This window comes from Dasypus novemcinctus, chromosome 17 (genome assembly GCF_030445035.2).
Source record: "Dasypus novemcinctus isolate mDasNov1 chromosome 17, mDasNov1.1.hap2, whole genome shotgun sequence".
Classification (NCBI taxonomy): domain Eukaryota; kingdom Metazoa; phylum Chordata; class Mammalia; order Cingulata; family Dasypodidae; genus Dasypus; species Dasypus novemcinctus.
In genome coordinates this window covers 58,423,993-58,440,449 of record NC_080689.1, presented here as the reverse complement: position 1 = coordinate 58,440,449, position 16,457 = coordinate 58,423,993, and the positions used below count along the sequence as shown (strand labels likewise).

Below are 16,457 nucleotides of genomic sequence, written 5' to 3'. Positions count from 1 at the left end.
GTTGCCTTTCATTTTCTAAGTTTGGTTAATTTAATAGTAGATATGTCTCTCTTTGGATAAGAAGGTTGCAGAACTGATGAAAGTCTGGATAATTAATAATTTACTTGTTTAAATACTTGGCTAGGAGTGTGACTTCATACAGCTATCAGGGATAGGCACTATGTTAAGCTCTTTGGAGATAACTCAAAGATGACTTAGAATAGATCCTGACCTTCAAGTAGCTAATCATCTTGAACTTTCATGCAGAAAGAAGAATCAATAAAATACCGAGAAGCCCAGAGAAGGGAGAAATTAGTTCTGATTAAAGGAAATACAGTGTGTTTTGTGGAGATGGTACAACATGAGCTGTGCACAAAGGACGGGTGGGATTTGGATACGGGGAGCTGGGATGGAGAAGGTATTGTAGGTTAAGACTACAACTTCCAGCACAGTGTGTAAAATACTTTGCATAGGCTGAGTTATGTGAGCTGTTTCTGTGGGATTTCTTTTTTCTGCCAAAGCACATTAGGAAGGATATTAGGGATGTGGAACTCACAGGGCCAAGAAATTCTCAGGGCCAACAACACATGCTAAGGCAATCAGTGGATCCTTTTTTGGCCTGTCCCCGGCCAGCTGGGGTGCTCCTTTTAACCCCAATGCAAGGAACCCTTCAGCTCTCAAGTATCCCAAGGTTGTCATTCTGCTTCAGGAGCCAGGTCTGCCTTCTTCAGATTAAAGTACAACTTCCCTAAAAATAGTAGATGAAACTGGAAAAACTCAGCTACTGCTCTTCCCTTGCTTTTTCACCCATTCTTTCTAGGTGATTTTCTGGTTTTTGGCTTTTTTCCCCTCAAAAATCGTTTTGGTGAGCTTCTACTGTGTGCAGAGCCTTTGTTAGATGCTGGGGTCCGGGGTAAACCAGACCCCCACCTTCTTACTGCAGGGATGGCACCTAAGCACCCTGGCGTGGTTTGGCCACAGTAACTGCTAAATCACCTTCCAAAGGCAAGCGTAGAGCCAGCGCCAGAAGAGCAGTTCCCCTAATCGCATGGAGTAAGTGCAGGGAGCATTCTTCACCTCTGCGCACACAGAGCAAGGGAGCTTCTCGCCCTGCTTTCCTTCGGGAGGACAGGAGCTATCCACACACAACAGAAACAAAACTAAATTGGAACTGGTGGAACTAACCCCGGTTCCTTCTCTTGAAGGATTAAGAAAAGGCTTTCGTGGATGTAAAGAGGGTTTTTTTCCCCCTCCCTCCTCTTTGCAAAGCAATGTAATTCCTCCCTTGATTTCTGGGCAGAGAGTTAACATTCCAACAAGATGTGCTTTAATTGGTTGCAGTTATTAAATCCCTCAGCTTACATGCATATGCTTCAGGGTATAAGAGTCACATGGAATTTTAAACCTAATGATGTTCTTTTTGTATGTAGGGAACATGACAGAGGCATTGGGAACAGGGATGGTGGGGGGCGGTGCTTGGTTTGCACATGACAGGCCCTAGGGATTAAGGACAATGAACTTGAAACTTCATCAGTATATCGTTTGGTCCCTCTGAGTTTTCAGATCTGCACCCTGGCTTCTAAGTTGGTGGGTGCTTCATCCAGGGAGTCCGGCTATCCCAGGAGTGACGAGGGGAGTAGGAAAGCCGCTGGCCATGCACTCCTGCCCAGGGATGCCCTTTCTCACAATTAGCCTTTGGTGCTTCCACTGGTGCTTCCCTGGCATCAGAACTGCGTGTTGGTCAGTTTAGTGGCCAGGGCATTTTCTCCTTCAAATGATGAGGATTTGAGGGCAAGGTCGGGATATTAGCATATCCCTCTCCAGCATATTTTCATTATTGCCTGCCGAAATTTTAGATAGCATTGTTGTTTTAAATTAAAGAAAAAGTGGAGTGCTTCGGCATGAGGCTGTTCATAGACCCATGGGTTATTTGGAGTGCATGGTAAATCTGTCCTGACCTGCACACTTAAGGCAATGTAGGGGGGAAAGAGTGCTCAGAGGGAAACCAGTGCCCCACAACCCTAAATAACTACAATGATAAGACATATTTGCTTCTCAAATTTTATCTTTGGTGGGGAGAAAGGCCCACAAACCACTCTGTCTTGGCTGCCAGTTTATTTCTGTTCCTGTTCAACCCCTGGTTAGGAAAGGGCCAAAGGCAAGGGCTTCCCTTGCAGTGGGCAGGGGTCTAGGCCTTGGGCCAGTCCTGCCAGCTCCCCACCCCTCGCCCCTGCCTTCCACCCAGCCACACCCTGTTCTGGTGTCTTACCTCACTCTCCTCGACAGGGGGTGGAGGGGCTTCCTTGATGATCTAAGAAGAAAAAAGAACAAGTCAGTGCAACTGTCCAGCTACCCGATTTCCCAAAGCCTGCTCCACGGACGTGCCCTGGTGTGGCCGTAAGGGCCAGGGTGAGTGGGTCCAGGCAGGGCCAGTCTCAGCAATGCTGTGGCTGGTCAGGGCACGGCCAGGCAGAGGGCCCATTCTCAACTGTGGCTGTTGTAGCTTTGTCCAGAGAGGAAAATCTTGCACAGTTTCACCTGTGTCCTCAGGTAGCTGTCTTGTACATTTATTTATTCATTTCCTCATTCAGTCGTTCCTACACCAACTCATTCACCCATCCATCCAACCATCTACACATTTAACGAAGGATTGCTACACAACAGAAATCAGAACGGATGCTGCAGAGAGGAATCGGATCTGGGCCATCTCAAGCCACTTGCAGTCCCCTGAACTGTCACTGGGCCCAAGTGGAACTCATGGAAGGAGAGTGTAATGTTCAGGCAACAGATTGCAGACAGAACTGCAGGTAAGGAGGGGTAATCAGGGATTTGATTCAGGGCCCTGACATTTAGGGGGAACAAATGTTTAAATAACAATATTATAAGACTGTACTCTATGTTCGCCGCCTCATTGGTGCTGAGCCGAGGCAGGAAGACATTCAGGGCAGGCAAGCAACTGAGTGTCCCTTTTAAACAACGAGAAAATGATGGATGTGTAGAGAAGGACAGGGAAGAAGGATATCCGGGTGGCAGGAGGTGGCCTCTTCTCATTTTTATCCCCAACTTGCATACCCACTCACAAAAGGAAAGCCTTCGCAGCTAATCAGATTCACAAGGCAGTCTGGCCATCGTTTACTGGGACTCCTCTACGTCCGATAGGGGGGCTCCCTCCCCCCACTGCCAGCTTCTTTTCAGAGTTTTCAGTCCTCTATGACCATTCCTTTTTCCTTAGAGGAGTTCTGGTAAATACAAAGCTCACTACATATCCCTACAAGTCATAGCAGCAGGGCTGGCCTGGACCATTTTAAGGGTGGGTGTCTCCTGCACTGCCCTTGGGACAGTTCTTGACCCTTCTGTTTGGGGAGCAAATCCCTGGCTGTAGGCATGGCCACGTGCCTGGTATCAGGTTCTCCCTCGCCTCTCCCTACTGAGCACACACCTCCTCTGATTTGATGATTCCTCTGGGACCTGGTTAGGGCTTGAACCTCCACTGCTGTCACTCACTCTACCGAATCTCTAAATTTGTCTCTGCATGATTAGCTCGGGCACCATGACACACTACCAAGTTGAAGGTCTATTACTTCCAGCCAGTGGACACGACTCCAATCATCTAAAAGTATGGTACTCAATTAATTGAAGAGGCAGAGATTGAGACCTCCAGAGGTTTCAAACTATCATTTCATCTGCCTTCACTTCCTGGCCAATGTGGGAAGCCTGGTGAAGGTTTTTGGAAAGGATGAGACCATGGTTTTGTTCACCCACTCAACCGTGGCTCAGAACTCTGTAAGATAGTCTCTGGGGAAGGCCATCACTGCCCAGTGCTGATCTCTCATCAGTAATTATTTTAAAACAGGAAATGCCTGGAAAGGGGATGGCTGGGACAGTGATTTGGAATGCATCTTAGGGCAGGGTTAGGGAGGAGAGGGAGAGGGAGAGCAGGATATTTGGGAACATGGACAGATGTTGACAAGTTGTGTTTTGAGCAACTAGGAGACCAGAGCTTCATAAAATGAGACAGGAGAACGGTGTTCAGACAGTGGCCAGGGTAGCTCCACCATGGGGGAGGGGGCATTCTGTAATAGGCCAGGGACCTGGGAGTGGCCAGGGGCTTCAGGGGGTCCACAGCAGGACATTTCGCCATGCCTGTGTGGGCTTGTGACATTAGCTCAGAAGGCCAGCCCCTGTCTCCCCTATATGAGTGGTTGGCCACTTGGTCCATCCCCTCTATGAGGCTGCCATTCAGTGTAACTCATCAGATATTTACGAAATATTTATTCTCCATCCAGCAATGTGACAGATGCTGGAGGGGAGCCCAAAAAAACCCAATATTTATCAAAGGTGGACTAATTTGTAATCCACTGTAAGTCGGGCGCCTGAGCTTCTGGAAACAGGAACTTGGTATCTAGCTATGATCAACAGCAATGAGGAAGAAGTCTGCTCTTACTTAAAGCTGTCTACCACCAACCTTTTCCTGGGGGCAGGGAGCAGCTCGCCCATAGGATGGCAGGAAGAGCTTTTCAAAGTGGGAAGTCAAGACATGATCAATACACACAGCAAAGATGGACTCGTTATCTGTGAGTGTGCCAAATCCTCACACCAAGACCAGCACAAAGGCCACCAAAGAGGCTCTGTGCACAGGGACAAGTCAGCCTTCTCCGCCTCACGCCTTTTGAGGCCCAGAGCCCGGGCAGGCTGGAAAAGCATCTTGGGCAACAGCTACGCATTGCTTTTGAGCCTCAGCACCACCATAGCCTTGCTGCAGACAGAATGACCTTAAAAATACAAATCTCAATCTCTGTACCTGCTAGCCACTAAGGGTTTCCCACGGCCCGAGGGTTTCCCACAGGTGCACAGGGTAAAATGCAAACTCCCGCCCACCGCTCACAAGGCCCAGCAACGATGTGTGCCCCCACCTCTCTGCCTTACCTCTCCTTCATTTCCTGCACTCCAGCCTCTCAGGCACCTTCCTGTTCCTTCCACATGCCCTGCTGCTTCTCCCTTGCAGCATCTTCTGCCTAAATGCTCTCCACTCCCTCCCTGCCCTGTACTACTCCTGCACATCCCTTGGTTAATACCTACTCATCAGAAAGATCTCCAGTAAATGAATCTCCTCAGGGAAATTGCTCCCGACTTCACAGAATGGGTGAGGTTCCCTTTATGGGCTTTTAGTACTCTGTGTTTTTTGTAAGGCTTTTAATTTTAATTAAAAGATGAATTGCATCATTCTTTGTTTCCACATAGAATGACTAGAAAGTCTTTATAGCCAACTGGAATGCAAACTAGGCTCACCCCAGCACTAACAAGCTTCGGCTTGGTGTGGCCTGGTTTTCTGGGCAGATTACAGGAGGTTCCTCTTGCTTATGGATGGGTTCCTTCAGCTCCCTTCTCTCAATAGGACAAGGTTGACAATATTCTTAATCAAAGATTTCAAAGGAAAATTCCTCCACAAATATATTTAGAAGCATAAAATGGTAGAATTGAATGGTAGTACTTGGGGTAAATCTAGAGATTTTTTCTTATTTCTACTCCAGAAGCCAGAACTATGTTTCAACTTGCTGTCATCTTTAGGTTGAATATTCTGGATGGGATAGAAAGTGAACACTTGTCTCCTTGCTGTAAGGCATGCTTTAAGTTCTCCTAGAGCCCCTGTGATGGTTAGACTGGTGAGGCAAAGGGCATAAACAATAAGACCAAATAAGGAACTTCTGGATTTTATGGGTGTTTCTTCAATGCCAGGGACTGAATTCTCATTTTAGAAAGGAGATACTTCTTGACACAGAGCCAACTCTACCGGCTAAATAAAGTCTGAGAAAACAGCGTAAGGTTACTATTTTATTAACAAAATTAAGCACTTGTCCTCTTATTTTAATTAGTTCAGTGATTTCAAACTTTATGGAAAATCAGAATCACCTGGTGGGCTTCCTAAAACAGATTTCTAGGCTGTACAATTCTCCCCTGGAGTTTTTAACTAGGAAGTCTGAGGTAGGGCCTGAGTATTTGCATTTCTAACAAGTTCCCAGCTGAAGCTTCTACTGCTGGTCCATGGGCCAGACTTTGAGAACCACGAACTAGCTTATTTTTATAAACCTTATACCACAATTAGATACATGGGGGGATGTTTTGCTTCAAGTCAGACATTCCTGTGAATGCTCTGTTGACATTCGCGTATGGCTGATAAAAATACTAGCTTTGAACGTGTTTCAGTCTAAAGATTATGGTGTCACTGCTCTATTGTGAGGAACTCTAGGGTCCATGTGTTCGTGGGTGGGGAAAGGCAGAACTATTTCTGGAGGAAACTCTCAGCTCGGCTTGCAGGCACTCTGTTGCTTCCTCTGGTGACCGTGCTGCTCTGGGGGCAGAGCTGCCATGACCTGGATTCTTGGCCCCGACCTAGGAGCAGCTCCTGCTGGTCAGTTCCCTGGGGGAGTCATGGACAGATTCTGTATTTCACTGCACCCTTGGCAGTTTCATCCCTGAACTTTGTTTGCATCACTTTCTTCCTCACTGAACTCTCAACCACTGGAAGACATGTGCATATCGGTCAGCTCCTATCACTGGCTTGTATCCCAGCACTTGTTACTCAGCAAGTCCTTCTGGAATGAATGAGGCAATGTTCTGATGAAGGAGAAGGTGAAGGAAGCATTTGTGATTAGTCTAAACTTCCTTGCCCCTCAAATGAGCACTTCATTGGTAAGAGATTCAACTCTGACCTTTTGGCTGCTCAACTCTCCACATCAACATTTCTTTAGTTAATTCGTATGCTAATAGTCCCCAACTGCTAGGAGTGGGTTGTGACACTTAGGTGCATTGAGGAGACTGAATTAGAGTCACAGGTGGAACATACGGTTAGTTACAGTGTTTTACTGGAAACCATCTATACCCTATTCTAGCCATTAAACCCAGTCTCCAAGTAAATACATTTGCCCTGTGGTTCAAGAATCCACGTTCCAGCTCTGCGTCTGTTATGGATTGAATCATGTCCCCCCACAAAGACGTGTTCAAATCCTAACCCCCAGTCCTGTGCATGTGAACCCATTTATAGCAGGATCTTTGAAGACGTTCGTACAGGTGAGGCCAAGCTGACTTGGGATGGGCCTTAGTCTAACAGGACTGGAGGTCTTCTAAGCAGAGGGAGTTTGGACTGTCAGAAGAAGACGGGCAGGAGAGAGCCGGCCACGTGATGGAGGCCGAGAAGGAGTTAGGACGCCGACAGCCAACGCCGCAGGCTGCAGAGAAAGCGTGGCCCTACCCAGTCGATACCTTGATTCTGGACTTCTGGCCTCCCAAACCGTGAGACACTACATTCCTGTTACTGACTAATCTGTGGTACGTTATTACCGCAGTCCTGGCAAACTAAGGCAGTGTTGCAAACTAAATTTCTAAGAAGTTTCCTGAGAATTTGAAAAATAACATATAGCCTCTTTTGTTACAACATAGGCTTATAATACAGGAGTTGGTTCATGGTAGGTAGAGAGGACAATGACGTCACCACACTCTGAAATCATTTTAGGTCAGAACAGGATTTTACAGGAGGTGATGATACTTTGTTCCCTCAGCAACATCGGGTGAATGGAAGACTGTTGTCGCCCGGGGCGGAAAACACAAACTCCACCCCCAGCTCTTCTTTCCTGCCCGGGTTTACCCATGGGCAATGCGAGTGATAGGGGAGCCCCCTGGGTTTGCGCACGCTTCTCCCTGAAGGCATTTAACTCAGCAAACTCCACGTGAGTGTGTGTCCTGGTTGTAAGAATCCAGGCACTGAATGAAGGAGGAGAGAAGGCTGGGAAGAGAGGAGAGAAGACGTACGGGGACGGCAATGGACCTAGAGGAAGTAGGCTTGCCGGATCCAACAGGAAGGAGAGCGGGTGCCCCTGGAGCCACCATTTGCTTTAAGGGGCCTGGAACCACGTGCCGTGGCCTGAAGAAGCAGCCACGTGCTGAGAGCAGCAAACAGCACTTTCATGGCATTGTTTTGTTCGGAACCATTCCAAGAGCTGGGGTTTTGTTTTGCTTTTTTTTTTAAATGAAGGCACCTGGCAAAACAACAAAAGCTGAATTTCTATTTTGAGCCATTGCAGAAAGAGGACTAACAAGACGATGAGTCATCTCCATATACCTTTGATGTTGTGATGCTTCATCCTAAAAACGTCCTTCCCTCTTGTCTCGTCTCTAATTCCGAGCCACAGTGCTACATCATCCACTAGGAAACTTCATGTGTTTATTTTTTTAAGTCAAGGTAAAGTGCTATATTTACTGTATTATCATGTATTAAGAATTTAAGATGTTTAAAATCGTGAAATTTTTTCTTCAGTTTCTTTCATTTTTTTTTATGAGCCTGCACAGGTTTGAATGTTCTGCTTTGAGCCTATTTCCCCCTCTCGTCCTGCTATTTCCATGGGGCCAAAATTCCACAATGCAGTGATGTTTTTAGGAGCACACTTCACATTATAACAGAAATGATGGCATTTAGAGAACTCTCACTGTTATGTGCTACTTAATAACTGTTGTTAACTTTGGAGAGAGCAAGGGAAAGACGGCTGACAGGGGCTGACGTCCTCAACTGATTGCAGATCTTTTGTGCTTCCCAAGTGGGGATAGCAGAACCCCAAAGAATCTAAAGTAATACTTGTTCATTGTTGGTAATTTTCAATTGTGAGCTCATGTTTAGATCCCATTTACCTGTGGGAATCCTATGGGATGTGAGTTGAGTGGCCAACCTGTGAGGGAGGATTTCCGATTTGCAGATCCCCGAGTTCCCAACAGTAATGTTTTTCTCAGCTTGGGATTCTACAGAACCCCAAATAGAATAAACGTGAACACTAGAACTCTGGGAGGTTATGGTAAAGAGTTCTCAGGGAACACATCCACACATATCCACACAGCAAACCCGCAGCCACCCTTTCACTCGGGGTTCCAGCTTCAGGCAGGAGATTCAATTCCAATTCCCATACTTTTAGGGGCCGAGGGCCTCTGTGAGGCTATTGAGCCAAATCCTTAGGTTACAGAGGTCAGAAAATATTCCTCAGGGCAGCCACAGCGCTAGTGGCAGTTTACCATCTGATTTTCAGAGCCTTCTTTATTTTAGCTCTGGGCCTGTCCATTATTTGTTGTGAGCCTGACTACGCATTTAAAAGAGCTTTTATTATATTTTATCTATATTTTTTTATTCTGTTTTTGTTTTGCTGTCATCCACTGTATTGCCAGTCAATAGCAATTGATTTTTCACAAATGATTGCCTCCTGCAAACTTGGAGGGATGAGCTCAAATGAATGTTGTAGTCAGTTGGCAAATGTTTTTGGGGCCTTTGATTAAAAGCATCACACACTCTGGGACTTCTGGTTGAATCTCTTAAAGCCAACGAGGCTGCTGCTTCCGGGCCTCGAAGGCTGAGCAGGAGAAGCCAGCTGACCCGAGCCGAGTGGCAGCAATGCCAATTGAGATCCGAGAAGCTGTCAGACCAGGGCTTTCCCATCCCAGGTAGAAGGGGATGATACTTGCTCACTCTTGCACTCTAGCCTTCCAATCTGATTCCCAAACCTTATCATAAGGATTCTTCTAGCAATCAAGGGAAAATAGGCAACTTGATGTGCAAAACATCCAGGAAGGAAGAGATGCTAGCTGGCAGCAGAGAAAGATTCTTCCCACTATACAAACAGTATGCATTTACCAGAAACCTCACTGGCTGGGGCAGGTGAACACCTGCCAAGTACTGCTTGAATCCAGTAACTTGACCCTGTTAAAATTTAGCAAAGACTAGCGCCAAGGGTGTTGATCTAGAATTTAGTACAAGAAATTTTCAAAGCAATGAGCTCAACGTTTTTCTTCTTGGAACTCAAATTTCAAATAATCTTTGACCTCTCATCTCATCTCCTTCAAGACTGGGGCAATTTCAAAGGCCAAATTCATTAGTATCTAAAGCGAGAGCAGTGGCAGGAATCATAACATCAGATGATCTGGCCTAAGCGACTTAGGTGGTAGTTCGAAAGAGTGGCTGTGCATATACTCTTTTGCACGATATGTCAGCGTCAAGGCAGAATGCTGTTACGGGAAAGAGTAAAGGAATCCTGAATGCAGATTCCCCGAGGCTGGGGCGGAGGGGCCTCTGTCCTCTGCCTGGGTTACAGACAAGGTGATTTCAGCCCCTAACATGCCTGTGGGATCTGAGCAGGGGACAAGAGGAGCTGTTCACAGTAACCCTGCTGGCACTGACGCAGCCTCTGAGGAGTGCAGGGAAGAGGCCACGCTGCAGAACCTCCTCTTTTGGCTGCTTTGGCATTCTCTAGGGCTGCATTTCCTGAACAGTATTTGGCAGAATACTAGTGCCCCTCCAGATGTCAGTATGTAAATAAGTGTTTGGGAGGGTGGGGGTAGGAATAAGCCAAGGAAGGGTCTTCAAGATTCACATATCAAATTATCCTACTAAAGGCTCTGACAAGTCCTGCAGTAAAGACACTTATTCAACTTAAGAGGATCCCTCAAACTTACTTTCATAATACCCCTTGTTTTGAGGTGTACCTAGTCACATCTTGTAGGGTTCTATGGACGTAGTTCGGAAGGACTGCCCCTGATGAGGCGCATCATATAATCCTCAGACGGTGGCAGTGTGTGACTAGGTTTGAGAATCGGAGGCCAGGGGCTCTGGAAGGGGGAGGAGCAGGTACACTTACAGAATGGAGGAACACAAGGACGCAACTGTAGCGACAATCTGGCTCCAATTTTCTAATTTTTCATGGGGGAAACTTAAGGTTCGAGGCTCTTCTGCTGTTGGGACCCAGCTGTCTTTCTTGTCCATGCCCTCCATTCTGTTCCACCCAGCAGGGTGGGAGGGTGGGTGTTGAGGCGTCAGGGGGAGGCCGGCTCGGCAAGGAGGAGGGGGCAGCCGGGGAAGGTGGGGTCGTGAACAGACTGGGCGTGGGGCGGCGCTCGGGAGGCGAGGGCAGGCGGTGGCCCAGCTCTGTGTGCCGGGGAGGGGCTATCCTGCAGGCTGCAGAGGGAGGGTGCAGCTGGGAGCGGGCGGAGGCTGGACGGGGAGCAGGAGAGCACAACCCGCCTCGGCCCAAGAAGCCTGGGCGAGGACCCGCTTACATTAGTCATGTTTCATTAAGCAAATTGTCAGCAAATCCCTCTGGGGATGTTAGGCTTGGTTGTCTGACCCTGCACGTTAAATGTGCTCAACGGTGGGGAGAGCCTCACTGGAGAACTAAAATTGTTTTTATTTCAATCTAAGGCATATCAAGTTCTTGACTAATTTTTGTCCCTTGAAATTGTCATTGGAGATATCCAGTGGGCTTGCTGAGCTATCCTTGAAATTCAATAAAGTCAGTGAAAAATGATCCCTCACATAAATCTTTAAAAACTGTTCATAAAATACCTATGAGGCCAGTAGAAATAAAACAAAACAGGCCTTTGTTTATAGAGAGAAAAATTCTAAATTATATGCATACGATCCTACTCCAACAAACAGAGTCAAAATATCTGCTGTTATTCGGTCAAAAATACAATGGTTTAAAGTAGATACAACCCCAGGTATTGGTCCTTTAGAGGGCTAAAGAGACCCACGGGTTCTATGGTCATGGCAGATGGGGTTCACTGCCATGTCAGCTGGCCCTTCTTTGGAGCTGGTGTTTCTGCGTGATGGAGCTGGACTCAGATGGGATCTCTTTTCACAAGACTTTCAGGCTACTTTACTGGAATTGTAGTTGATGCTGGGGCTTAAGATATATCTAGGGGATCTGAATCTCTGGACTGACAATATGATAGCCAGGCCCTGACCTCAACAGACTTCAGCTCCTACACTCTGATTTATTGGACTTACTCCACTCAGCTAACATGGAGTTGAAGAATGTCAACCACCACACCATGGAGCCAAGAGTGCCTACAACTGAAAGCAGGAGGATTGCATCCAGTATCCATGTGGAATCTAAGCCCCCTCTTGACATAGATGTGGAATGGACACAACCAAGCCAAGGTCCACAGGAAGGAGGAATACAGTAAGGATCAGAGTGGACTTAATGATATTCTATTCATGAGCTGTTGTGGTTAATAATCTAGAAAATGTGGCATTGATGTGGAAAAAGTGGCCATGGTGGCTGCTGGGTGCGGGGAAGGGGAGGAAAAGAAGAGATGTGGAGGCATTCTCGGGACTTGGAGTTGTCCTGGGTGGTGCCCCAGGGACAATTGCCGGATGTTGTATGTCCTCCCATGGCCCACTGGATGGAATGTGGGTAAGTGTGGGCTATGTTGTGGGACATGGGGTGCAGCGATGCCCGGAGATGTACTCACCAGATGCAGTGGATGTGTCATGATAATGGGGGAGAGTGTTATTGGGGGGGGAGCGGTGGGGACGAATGGGGACCTCATATTTTTTTAATGTAATATCTTTTAAAAAAAAGAATAAATTGAGTAGAATTTGGAAAAAAAAAATACAATGGTTTGATTTGACCTAAATACTACGGTTTAATTAGTTGGATTGTAAAAGAATTGCAACGTTATAGTAAGAGCATTTACTAAGGGTTCTTTTTGATAGACTGTTAACCTCTGAATAAAATGGGCACATTTCTAGGATTTCATATAAGAAAAAGACACAGACATTTTCTGTTATGCAATATTTGATACCTATATAAAACACTGCATGTAACATATGTGTAAGTTATGAAATATATTGATAATGCAAACACCCACGAAACCACCATCTAATACAGTTCCACCTGCTGGTGGGTTCTTTCTGTGTTATACTCCCTTTCCTCCAAGGTGATTGAACTTTTAGTTTAGTTTAGGAAATATACAAATTATGAGCTGGCACTGTACTCATTTTTGGGATTAGTTTCCATGACTAGTTTCTCCATCCTTGGAGGAGTTCATAGTAAAGTGAAAGAATAAACACTTGCAATAGAATGAGAAAACATCCCAACAGATATGTGAAAAAGTGAGGGAAACAAGGGAGGTAGCAGCTAATTCTCCTCAGGTGGGGGCAGGGTGTGCAGGAAGCTTCTGAGATGGAGTGAGCAGTGAGCTGGACTTCGGGGCAAGAGAATTGTTGGCTTTGTGTATAAAGAAGAGGAAGACATTTCAGCAAGAGGAAAGAATAGGAGCAAAGAGGTCACGGTAAAGAGGAAGCACAGGGTATGCCCAAGGTGCCTCAAAGAGCAGAGTGTGTCTGGAGATGGCCTCCATTCATTTAGCCACTCAACAAACTTGGTAATTTATTGACTAATAGTTTTGAGCCAGGCACTGTGTTATGCTCTGGAGACGTCCAGGAAGACGATGGGGGCAGCATGACCAGTGCTATGGAAGCTGGCACAGGGCCCTAGGTCTCCATACATGGGTGGAGAAGGTAAGAGGTGAAGCTGCAGGAGAAGGCTGGGGCCAGGGTGGGAAAGGCCTGCATAGGCAAGAAATGTAAATTTCACTTTCTAGACAGTGAGCCATCAGGAGGATTTTCTGCAAGGAAGTGATCTTGCTCAAAGCATTTTTAAAAATCTATCTGGTGAAGGTGAGAAAGACTAAAAGAGCAGTTAGAAAGTGATTGCAATAGTTCAGGTGAGAGAAGCAGAACCTTAGACTAAGGCAATAGCATTTATTCATTCATTCATCAGATATTAATCAAGCTACTACTTCGGAGTGCCAGGTACAGTGCTGTGCTGGGGCAGAGGGGACAGATGGATGTGAGAGAAAAGGATGCATTGTAGACAACTAAGTGATGTAAGACCAGGCATGAGAGAAGGAGGCATCAATCATCACAGCAATCTCTCGTTTGGGCAGCTTGGAGGATGGTAACACCTCCACTGATAAAGACAGGTTTAGGGGATAATGTGATGAGTTTAGTTTGTGACACGTGGAGGGGCAATGCCTGCATTTGAGATGTCTTTCGGGCTCCTAAAATGTGGGTCCTGTTTCTCTGGAGCAATAGGTGAACACATTAAGTAGTCGTCAGCATATCTGCTGGTGCTGAAGTCATGGGAGTACTGGTCGGGAATTTATGCAAGAGCTGGATGGGGATGGAGATCAGGTGGCAGGGGGTTAAAGAGTGCCTGGGAGGAGAGGAACTGTACACACTGGTTCCTCTGCAAAGACGCTTGCAAGGAAGGGGAGAGGTAGGAGTATCGGAAGGAAAAATAGGGTATGTTTTTTTTTTAAAGATGGAAGGAAGCTGGCATTTGCAGGCAGAGGGAAGGAAGCGAGTGGAGAGTAACAGATGAAGATCCCACAAAATGGGACATTTGGGACAAAATGAAGAGCCCAAGGCTGCATCTGAGGAGAAGAGATGGTGGTTGAGGGTACAGGTAGATTTCTTGCTGAAGAGAAGGAAGTGAAAAGACTTCTCAGAGGAGAGCCTCCATTTTCTCCCTAAAGTAGAAGAGTAGGTTTTCTGTTGAGAATGAAAGGGCCAGAGGTAGGGCAGGAGACCCGGGAGAACCAGGAGAGAGAGGCACTGTGGAATGGAATCCAGAGATCCATAAGGATAAATTAACCGTTTGCTGAGCAGTGCTGAGGCCTCACAAACGTGCGAAAGTCCAGTTGGCATGGTTGGGCAATTCTCTTCTAAGATGATCAGTATCTCAGCAGGAGAGGAGATTACCTATAACTGGGCTGGGCAGGGTAAATGGGGTGGAAGGGTAAAGGAGCTCAGGAATTGAGTCGATTTGTGGGAGTGTCCTCCTGGGTCAAAAGATGGCGAGGCCAGGCAGGTATTTCTTTTGTCTCCTAGATTTTTCCTTTACAGGAGCCAGCCCTCACTGACCATCAGAACCTGCTCGTGTTCAGGCAGCATGCGCTGGCCTGAGCTGCAGGCTCACCCGGAGAGTATCAGATCCCATGACAAACAGGAAAATTAATCTCTAAGATCTTTCCTTGTAAGGAAGTCCTTTGGGACTAACAAAATCGACCACATTAAGACATTTTGGCTGCCTTCCATGGACTTGACCAGATAAATTCATTGAAAAATATTTTGAATGTTGCAAAATAGCCTGGCCTCGGGTGACTCCACTTCCAAGCTGAATGCCATACAGAACAGCAGTAGATTCATATTATTGTCAAATACATTTTTAATAATAATAAAATAAAATAAATTAATAGAATGCTTACTATGTGTTACATGCTATTTTAAGCATTACATATGTATGTACATATAGGTATACATATATATATGTATTTATATTTTTTAAATCTTCACAGTCTACCTATGAGGTCAGTATAGCATTATACTGATGAGGAAATGGAGGCACAGAGAGGTTAAGTAACTTGGCCAAAGTCACACAGCTAATAAGTGATGGAACACTGCTTGGCTGGTCTATTGTTCCTGGCTGTTCCCACACACAGGTAACTGCTTGCAATAATCAAAGGGACTAAGTGAACAAGGGTGATGTCTACCAGAATAGAGGCCCAGTCTGGGGTCACTGCCTGCTGCTACCATCCCTCCTCACCCCCTTCTTTCAGAGCTCGTAGCAGGCTTTTTTTTTTTTTTTTAAAAAAAAGAATTGTGGACTTGAAAACATGCTTGGTTTTGAATCAACATAGAAAGCACCCTGGCTGATTCATGATTGGTCCTTTTTATTTTGTTTTGTTTTGAACCCTTAAAATAAAATGATTGTGCAGCCTAAAGATTGAAAACATTTACCTCTTGGGGCTGCCACGGTAAGCAAGAGTCTGTTTAAAATCTTCATGGAATCGGTGCAGTGCAGGCGCTTCCCAGCACACACAAGCCCTTGTCTGCCACAAGTCATCCCCTTCTCGCAACACCCAGGGGCAGCCGGACACGAGGGGTGCACGTCCGCCTCGGTCATCACCGACACTTTAAAACGCCCTGCGGAGCCGCCTCCCCGCCTTTTCACACCCAGCGCCCTGCGAGCCGCAGTCTTAGTTGAGTTCTGCGCATGCGCGTGTTCCCTTGCTCCCTGCTAAACCTCGAGAGGCAGAGATAAAAGGAAGACAAGGCCCTGTCCCCGAGAAGCGAGAAGCTCGCAGCCTGTTTTCCCTGCTCTGGGGGATGGAGGGTGACGCCGAGGGAGCAGCGTTCCCTTCACACTCGCCAGGGCGTGGCAGAGCACGCCTCATTGTGCATAAAGGCAGAAGCTCTAGAAGCCGAGCTGGTAGGGCTATCGTGTTTTTCTTTATTTAGATATGACTTTGTTGGGCCTTTTTCCAGTCCAGGGACCAGGGACTGGAAATTGATGAGCAGACATATATCTTTTGGGCAGGACAAATACAGCGGTTAGTCCAGACCCTAAGCTGTTTGGAGAGGCACTGGCCAGGACGACGTGGCAACTCCAGACGACAATGAGGGGGAGGAAGTGGGCTCTTGGGACCTTGGAGCTGCCAGGTTTAAGCAGTGCTGGACACCCAGAGGTGTGTCCTATTAAAGTGACCTACTCCTTACTGGGAAAAATAAACGGGCCCGAGACCCTCTTTTCAGATGGGCAGACTTGTTGCCTAGCAACCACAGTGGCCCTAAAGTGTGTGGGACAAAACGCACATACACA

The 16,457-nt window shown here is 46.6% G+C and overlaps 1 protein-coding gene across 1 annotated transcript in view; it reads right to left on the bottom strand.

The window, feature by feature from the left end:
* ANTXR1 (ANTXR cell adhesion molecule 1) overlaps window positions 1-16,457 on the bottom strand; it is a 253,844-nt gene that overhangs the window by 91,742 nt on the left and 145,645 nt on the right. The window contains exon 14 of the mRNA XM_004449198.3: window positions 2,249-2,290. Within this exon, the coding sequence (XP_004449255.1) occupies window positions 2,249-2,290 (42 nt within the window). The remainder of the gene's footprint in view (window positions 1-2,248; window positions 2,291-16,457) is intronic.